Source organism: Myotis myotis, unplaced genomic scaffold (assembly GCF_014108235.1).
Source record: "Myotis myotis isolate mMyoMyo1 unplaced genomic scaffold, mMyoMyo1.p scaffold_m19_p_17, whole genome shotgun sequence".
Taxonomy (NCBI): Eukaryota; Metazoa; Chordata; class Mammalia; order Chiroptera; family Vespertilionidae; genus Myotis; species Myotis myotis.
The window spans coordinates 18679252-18688352 of NW_023416321.1; the positions used below are offsets into that span (position 1 = coordinate 18679252).

Genomic DNA, 9101 nt, shown 5'->3' on the forward strand with positions numbered 1-9101 from the left:
ATAAGTGTTTTAAAAGAAAATGTGAGCCATCTTAAGAAGTACAGTAAGCCCTCAATTTTGTGGATCTTGATTTAACAGACTTCGAATTTAACGGACAAAATTTCCGGTCTATATGTCTTATGTGAAGATTAACACCCTGTTCATTATAAAATGCTTTTAACCAAGATTTGCTTAAACTTTAATTAACAGGTTATTGTTTTTGTTATTAAGTCACTGTCATTTTTAACAAATTTTAGCGAATAGGCCATATGTTAGGGGAAAAAACACTGTAGTAATTTGGCCAACAGAAAGAAATGTTTTACAGAACTACAACTATAGTCTACATATTTAAATCCAAGTCACTCATAAACAATGTTTGACGAATGATTTGCACGTGATCACACTGCATCACGTGCGGTACTTGGTTCTGTTGTCACGTGGCGTGACTTTCTGCAGCAGTTTTAATGCATGCTGGCAGGTGTTCTGAGAAGTGCTAGGCCCCACTCAGCCATGTGCATTTGCTTACTCAAGGTGACTGGTGAATATGCATGCATTTACTAGACTTGTTTCTTTATTTCTTTTTTAAATCAGAATTTAAGCATTTCTAAAAATATTTTTATTGACTTCAGAGAAGAAGAGAAAGGGGGAGAGAGAGAGAGAGACAGACAGACATCAGGATGACAGAGAATCATTGATCGGCTGTCTCCTGCACACCCCACTAGACCTATTTAGCATAAATTTAAAATTATAGTAATACATATAGACTTTTCTGTAATTTCATTTTAATTACATAAAGGTGTCTGCATAAGTAAAAGCAGGTAAACTAATTTGTCAGTTTTTTAACATACCCATTCGGAAAACCACCTTTTATTATATAATGGATTTTTGGCTTTAACGGACACTCCCTCTCCTGAATTAGTCCGTTATATTGAGGTTTTACTGTATTTAATGAATGAATGTGGCAGGAGAGGAACACTACTAGTAAGAGGATTCTAAAGTGTCATGATAGCAATCGACTGCAGGGGGCGCCACACTCCAGAGAGTATCCGCTCAATTCCTTCCGGGTTTAGCTGAATCAACTCCACCCCTGCTGGCTGAGAATTTTAAAGATGTTAATTGATTTTGTAAAAATTTTAGAATTTAAAAAGACCTTAAAGGCCATCTACCCTAAACTCTTTGATTAAAAAAAACCAAAAAACAAAAAACAATGTTATTCTGCCGTTCAGCTCTCCAATTTGGCAGTGAATGGCAACCTCCACTGCACCTTATAAACGACCGGAATGTTTTCTAAACAACTGGGGTGGTAGCCTCCACTCCCTGCGATTCTGATTTGATTGGTCTGGTGAGGAATCCAGGCAAGAGTTTGTTGCTTTGGTTGGTTTTTGTTTATTTGTTTCGTTAATCCTCACCTGTGGGTGTTTTGTTTTTTTATGTTTTTTTTTCTAAATATATTTTTATTGATATCAGAGAGGAAGGGAGAGGGAGAGAGAGATAGAAACATCAATGATGAGAATCATTGATCGGCTGCCTGCTGCACACCCCGCACTGGGGATGCAGCCTGCAAGCCGGCATGTGCCCTGACTGGGAATCGAATTGTGACCTCCTGGTTCATAGGTCGATGCTCAGCCATGTGGCTGTTTTTTTCCATTGCTTTTCAAAGAGAGTGGGAGAGAGGGAGGTGGGCTTGATGTGAGAGAGACAGATTGACTGGTTGCCTCTCATGCACCCCGATTGCCCAGGTAAGTCCTTTTGACCGGGAATGGAACCCGGGGACCCTTCAGTCCCCAAGCCAACGCTCTAGCCACTGAGCCAAACCAGCTAGGACACCATTGCTGTTTTTATCTCTCTCCCTCTCCCTTCCGCTCTGAAATCAATGAAGATATATTTTTTAAATAAATAAAATGGTGCCCTGACTGGTTTGGCTCAGTGTATAGAGCGTCAGCCTGCGGACTGAAAGGTCCCAGATTCGATTCTGGTCAAGGGCATGTACCTTGGTTGCGGGCACATCCCCTGTAGGAGGTGTGCAGGAAGCAGCTGATCTTTGTTTCTCTCTCATGGATGTTTCTAACTCTCTATCCCTCTCTCTTCCTCTCTATAAAAAAAAAAAATCAATAAAATATATTTTAAAAATAAATAAATAAAATGGTAACTTTTGAAAATTCTCAGAGAGGATGAGCGACAGTGGACAGAGGCCGTGGGCAGCCTGGCCTGGCAAAGGTTGGAGCGGAGACCGTGGAGCCCGCCCTGCAGCCAAGGAGCCGGTCTCCTTTAACCGCGGTGGGTGCAGGGACGCGACCGGCGTTGCTATCGGCGCGGTTGGGGGCGTGGAAACTGAACGCGCCCGCAGCGACAGCCTCGGCTTTCTCCTCGGACTCCTGGGAGATTTCAGGGGTTCAGGGGTGCCTTGGCCACGCCCTGTCCGGTAAGTCCCTGCCGGTGGCGGCGCCAGGGCCTTGTCTCCCCGCAGGGACCATGGGTTCCTGCCCCGGGCACTGGCTGCGAGGGGGCGGGAGGCCTCCGTGTCCGAGTCCGTCCTCTCCGCCCGGTCTCCCGTCTGGAGGGCACGCTGGGTCAGGGCACCTCCTGCGGGGAGGCCCGCGGGGAGAGGTGGTTTCCAACTTACTGGCCTTCTGGCTGGTTGAGAGCCCGGGAGGCTGGGTGGTGGCCTGTTGGTCCCCACTTAGTTATGAGGAACCCATGAGAAATGAGGTGCATTTCTGAGACATTTCTATCTCTTCGGCCTGATATTTGGGAGCAAAGGGCAGTGGTAATGGAAGGATGAGGCACAGACAGGATCATCTTCTTTAATCTGGGGGACTGGTGAGGCATACAGCAAGGATCGAGGGTCCTCTCTAGCTGAACACAGACTGAAATTCCTAGTGACTACAGTGAAGTTGGAGTGCAGCTTGTGAATGGATTGGATACAAGGGGCATGGGGCCCACAGCATGCTTTATGGGACTGCCTAACACAGAGGGTGTCTCTTCCTTTCTCCTCTACCCCCTTTCCTCCCTTAGAAAACCCAGTAATAGAGGTCACCTTCAACCAAACAGCTGTTCTACTTAACAGTCATGTGCGTTGCATGTCTCTGCTTGAACAGCAAACTGGCTTTCTTCCTCTTTCTGCCTATAGGGCGATTTCCTCCTCTCTATCTTGCAGGGCAGATAGTTAAAATACAGTGCAATGCTGAATACGCCTATTCCAATGGCGGCAATAAGAATGATGACGATGGAGCTGATGTCTTCATTCAGTTCTGCCCAAGCACAGAAGACAGAGAATTGGAAGGGTTCAAGGGCAAGGAGGATCACCCTGCCCCAGCCCACCAAGCCCAGTTCTCGGTCTCCTCCTCCCCAGCCCACTGAAATCTTTCTTCTTTCCATGTTTGGATAAGACTCCCACCCCCTGGGGGACTCCCATCCTGGGCCTAGCAGCAGGGGAGCCATGGTCACCTTGAACAATGAGAGCAATGTCTTTGCTGACAGAGCCCAGCTGGTTAGTGGCTGTGCAGCAGTAGGTTCCAGTGTGGTTCTGGGTTGCCTTCTGTGGCATTTGAAAGTCGAAGATCACTCCATTCCAGGTACATACCAACGATGGAGTTGGGTTTCCCTTTGGGACACAGGCAAGCTTCTGTTCCATGCCTTCCAGCCATGTTTGGTTGCCAGGGCAACCAGATTCCTCTAACCGAGGCTTGTCTGGGGAAAAGAGAGACCCAGAAGAAACAGAGTTCAGTGTGCACCTTCCCTCCTCACTAGTCATGCTCACCTCTCCCTCTAATCCAAATGCTGTCTCCCCTCCACCCAAGAGGAGGACCATCCGCTCCCTGCTCTGAGCCTCTCTCCTTTTCTTCCGTCCCTACTGCCAGGGAGTCTGACTGAGGTGCAGCACCAGGCATTTTCACGGACTGTGACTAAATGATCTGACTGCTCCATTAATGGTGGCTCTGGGGCCCCTGCTTCTTAGTGAGTGAGAATGTGGGTAGTGGTGAACCAGAGATGAGCATTTTCTATTTTTCAAAGCACAGATTTTTAGGTGGAAATTTCCTTTCTCAGCATAAACTCTTAACTATTACTTCCTGGGTTCTCAGTGATTGCCCCCTTTCCCCCCCCACACACACACCTGATTGCTGTAACTGCGTTCTCTCTTCTGTTCCCAGTTCCCTCACGTTTCTCCCCACTCACTTTGCTGGGGGTAAGGTCAGCATGGAGAACTTTAACTTAATTTTTTCTTTTGATTGTTTAATGAGAAAAAAATGTGGGAACTCTAGTAATGAAGCCGCTGGCCAAGATCTCTGGAAAAGGGACAGTAATATTCCTTGCTTTGAAAAGAAAGATAGGGCCAGTACTCACATAAGACATGGAGCTGGGCTGTGGTGGTTTTGATCAACCGTTGACCCTGAACCTCCAAAGAGGCCTCACAGGAGAAATTTCGGCCATCATCTTCCTCCCTGGCGGTAAGTAAAAGCCAGGCAGGCTCCCCAGGGGCAGGGAGGTCTGGGGCTCCCTGTAGTCGAAGAGTAGGGCTGGGTGATGTTAACACATGCCCTGCACAGGTCACGTTAATATCTGTCCCTGCCGGTGGGTATAATTCTTCTATCTCCAGGATTGGTGGAGGGAAGCCTATAAGGAAAAAGACAACCACACATCTTTCTCCAAACTGGCAGCGCCTTGGGCACTCTTGCTGCTGCTGGCGTCCCTCGGGTAGACAGACAACAAGGGGAAGGCTGTGGAGACTGTTGTTGCTCTGCGCTGAATGGCAGGAGCAACAAGGTGCTTTAGGAATTTGAGAGCTTTTCCTACAAGAAACTGGCGTGCCCACCTTTGGCTACGTCCCTTGGCAAGGATAGCAAGATGTCTTTCATCTTACAGATTTCCTCCTCACTCAGATGACTGTTTCTAGAAAGGAGTTCAAGCATTTGAGTAGCATGGCCTAAGGCCGTGGTCGGCAAACTGCGGCTCTTTGGCCCCTTGAGTGTGGCTCTTCCTAAGCCTTAGGAGTACCCTAATTAAGTTAATAACAATGTACCTACCTATATAGTTTAAGTTTAAAAAATTTGGCTCTCAAAAGAAATTTCAATCGTCGTACTGTTGATATTTGGCTCTGTTGACTAATGTTTGCCGACCACTGGCCTAAGCAAACAGGATGAAGGCTGCAAAAAGCTCCTGTCTCGATGCATGTTTCCAGTCTGCCTGCACTGATCAGAAAATCCCCAAGGCTTTATTGCAGGCATTTTCAGGGGCAGAGAACCCTTACGGGGAAGGGAAGAAGCCGGTAACTTACTATAGACATGCACTAGTTCTCTTGTTTTCTGTTCCATCGGACCCAGAGATACAAGGCAGGACAGCTCCTGATCACCAGTCTCCATGGCCCGAACAGTGGCATTGGCCCATGCGGTGTCTCCCTCCCAGGAGAGGAAGGGGCTCAGCTCCTGGTCCCCCAAGAAGATCTGGAACATTAACTCTTTGGCTGGGAACACTCTCGCCATCCCACAGCTCACAGTCTCTGCTGTCTCAACCTCCATAAGTGGGGAGACCCAGATTTGGGGACGCTGAGAAAATTCTGCCAAGAAATGAGGAAAAGGAAAGAAAGGAGGAAACCCATGGTAAATCATGTCACATAGGACCCCACGATGTAGGAAGGGAGGAGGGCAACAAGCTCTCTGTCCCCCAGGGTGAGTTTAAAGCCCAAGATGAGGTGAAGCTCAGTTACCCTCACACCCTCATCCTAAACCCTGTGGGAACTTAGTCCTCAAGGCCAAGGTAAGATGAGGACAATGAGCCTCAGGATTCCTTCCACGCCTGAGCTCCAACTCACCAAAAATCTGGAGCAGCTTGCTGGCTGAGCTGGAGTGAAAGAGCCCACCACCATGTGACCTCAGGTCCAGTTCTGCATGGCAGGAGAAATTGCACCTGTGGTCCTCCCTTTGTGCTTTGGCAATGATGGTGACCTCAGCTCTCTGGGAGGCCACAGCCAAACTCATAAAGGTCTTTCTATGTAGTTCTTGGTTACCCTGGAGAAGGGTCAGGGTGAGGTTCTCCAGGGGTGCTACCCTGGGCACATGGCACTTCACTGTAAAGACTTCGTCCAAGGCCACCCACGCAGGCAGCAACTCCAGGATCACCTGCTCCGGTGGCTCTTTTAAGACAAAAATGCAGGTTTGATGAGAGAAGGCTACTCACCTCTCCAGAAAGAAATGGTATAGGACAGGCAGCCTGTGCTAGAAGGTGACTGCTACCATTAAACCATCTGATCAACAGTGTCAGACGGGACAAGTTAGCCTTTGGCTCTTCTTCTGCCCATGAAAGGTGGCTACAGCCATAACCAAGAACTGAGATGCAGAGGGGTGCCTTGCTTTGATGGTTGCTGCCATTTGGAGAGCTTTTATCTCTTACCAGAGTGCTTCAGAGGTGTGAGCAGCTTCTGAGGGGCTCCTTAGCATCACACAAAAACTACACCCAAGTTAACCATGCTCTTACCCCCACAGTGAGCACACTTATTCTTAAAGCCATATCTTTGCCAATACTATCTGCCCACCTGAAAGACCCTTCTCACCACCTCCATCAATTCCGATCCTAACTAGTCTGCAGGAGTGAAGCTCAAGGGTCTCCTCTCCCATGAACACTTCTCCAACCCAGCCCACAAAGACACTCCATCTCCAATCCCTATTTACTCTAAGGATTTGTGGCAAATAATTGAGCACTCATTTTATACTTTTTGATTATTTGTAAGTGAGCATTATTAGCATATTCCCCTTGTATTTGAATGTATTCTCCAGCACAGATGTTTGCACGCACTCTATGGTATGCTCCTAATTTAAAAGCCTACACCAAAGGTAAATAGAAGTAATTGGCTCTATAATTCCTACAATATGATGGAAATCTTTATTAAGAGCCCTAACTCTCTCCTCTGAAAGAAATCTCTGTCCAATGTTTCCCTAAAGAAGGCAGTCACGTCCCCCCATTCTCTTCCTGCCCAGCCCTCAGCCCCACTCACGATACACGGTGATGCCCAGGCTTCTGTCCTTTTGGATCCCTGCGCAAGAGAAGAAGCACTGCAGAATGGAATTCTTGGTGACATCCTCCAGGAGAAACTCCTTCCACTGAGGCCCTTTGCCCACCTGGGTTTTCTTTAAGAAGGTCTCAATTCCGCTGGGTCCTGGGTCTGGACAGTTAGTGCTGCAGTTGACCACTAGGGATTCTCCAAACTTTACCAGAGCCTGATCTGGCCAAACAGAGACCTCAAATAGCCCTTCTGTGGCCCCTGAAATGATCAATCATATATGCCAAAGACTTTGGTGAAGAACACAAGACCCTCACAAACTACAGAGCCTAGTTATCTAGTTACAGAGAATAGGAAACCTACCCTGAATGAAAAAGTACGGGGACTAGACAAAAAGACCCTTAATGAACAAGTTAGGACCCTGATTCCACCATCATTCCCTCCACTCATCATCTTTCTTGGGATCTGATTTCCCCATTAGTGTCACTGTGGGAACTATGGAGTTGCTAAAAACTTATGCTCAGGAAGCCATTCTCTTCCTAAATTTCCGGAAATCTTTGAAGCTCTCAGGATTGGCTGCTGAGGACCCAACTGGCTGCTGGGGTTATTAGACCCCTAAAAAAGAGCTTTGTTTTATCTCAAAGCAGTGTTTCTCTCAAACCATATGGCCTAAAAATGACCATCACCAGAATCACCTGGAATGCTTGTAAAACTACAAATTCTAGCTCCACCTCAGACTGAATGGTTAAAAACTCGTGAAGGTGGCACCTGGAAATGTGCAGGTGAACAAAACAAGCACTCCTGGCGACCCTAATGCACACTAAGTTATGAGGACCACGAGTTTCTAAATGTGACTCCCAGGGTCACTCATTTTCCATGGCACTTTTCACCTCTTCTCCCAGTGAGACTGTTCCATTTTGCTCTGGTGCTAAAGCAACAGATGTTTTTGAATGCTTAAGTCTGTTAGGGAAATCTCAGGCGCAGTGAGAAAGGTCTCGCTCAGGTAAATTTTAGATGCCTGATGAAAGCTTCCCTACAGTCCCCTTTAGCTACTCCAAGCCCACCTACTTCATCTCCCAAATACCAGTCCCCTCTGGGAATAGGCACTCCCGTGGCAATGTTACCCACTAAGGCTCAGTTCCTTTCTAATCATTCAGAGAACTCACTCCTCATAACTGAGCTATGGGCACTATCCTATCAAAGTCCTATTGTGGCTCTTCATGACACAGAGGGTGGCAACAAGGAAGTAAAACTATTTTTTTAAGAGCAGAAAAGTAGGACAGCCCTGGGTTATCCTAATACAGTCAGAGACACCTAGATTCTGTGTCCTAGTGATGAAAGGAATAGATATTTCTCCCAAGAGTCCAGGGGGCAATAATACTAGAGTGTTTCCCTGTTCAGGACTTCCTGTCCTTTCCCTCATTGACCAGCCACCTGTGTCCTGACACATACTAGCTAAAGAAACTTTTCCAAATAGCCTCACCTGGGAAAGAGATTAAAGCCAGCAGGGCCCAGACACCAAAGAGTAGCATTTCCATCCTTATGAGAAAGGCCAACAGCTGGAGAGAACGAAAAGAACAATGCTGGAGAAAGTGACCAAAAAAAAAGATACAGAAAATTATTTCTTTGGTATTTTTTAAAGCCAGCTCCTTTCCTGAAACCTTACATAGTTTGGAGAAGCTGCAGCAAGAGTGTCAGTGGTGTGGGTGATATGAAAAGAACATCTTGCTTGTATTTTGGGTTGGTTTATGCATATAGCAAAAAGACGCAGGAAAATAATAGGGAATATTAGATTACGTGGAAGTCCTGTATAAGCGTGTATCGCACTTGTCTGTTTACATGTTTGCTTCTGTTTGAGTCAACAGAAGAAGGCTGTTAGCATGGAACCATGAAAAACAAAGTTTAGAGGGATAAAATCTGATGGTGTTTATCTAGCACTGTCCTGCAGACAGTGACCCTGAATCTAGAAAATGGTCACTGGAGTCCCAGCCTCTGATGTAAGGGAGACATGTTTCATCAGGCCTTTCTTCATGATCTCTATGAAACACTCCTCAAGATAATCCGTCTTTCCTGATCTGCTTCCATGTTCATCAATGGATTACTTCTAGGGCTGAGTTAAATGTAGAGT

General features: G+C 46.8%; 1 protein-coding gene across 1 annotated transcript; it reads right to left on the reverse strand.

Annotated features, from left to right (window-relative positions):
• Positions 1-2864: 2864 nt before the first annotated feature.
• Positions 2865-8613, reverse strand: LOC118672495 (intercellular adhesion molecule 5). Its single transcript, XM_036342201.1, has 7 exons — positions 8457-8613; positions 6968-7234; positions 5789-6109; positions 5255-5533; positions 4324-4593; positions 3427-3669; positions 2865-3230 (listed from the first exon to the last, which is right to left on the reverse strand). Exons 1-7 carry the CDS (start codon positions 8509-8511, stop codon positions 3040-3042), a joined length of 1626 nt encoding a protein of 541 aa, XP_036198094.1. The 5' UTR covers positions 8512-8613; the 3' UTR covers positions 2865-3039.
• Positions 8614-9101: the final 488 nt, after the last annotated feature.

Bases quoted from the DNA above. Each gene is read 5' to 3' on its own strand.
- LOC118672495 (XM_036342201.1), bottom strand. From the start codon at position 8,511: ATGGAAATGCTACTCTTTGGTGTCTGGGCCCTGCTGGCTTTAATCTCT. The intron at 7,235-8,456 runs GTGAGGCTATTT...TGATCATTTCAG, and splicing joins GGCTTTAATCTCTTTCCCAG to GGGCCACAGAAGGGCTATTT. The intron at 3,231-3,426 runs GTGACCATGGCT...GTGCTTGGGCAG, and splicing joins CATTGCTCTCATTGTTCAAG to AACTGAATGAAGACATCAGC.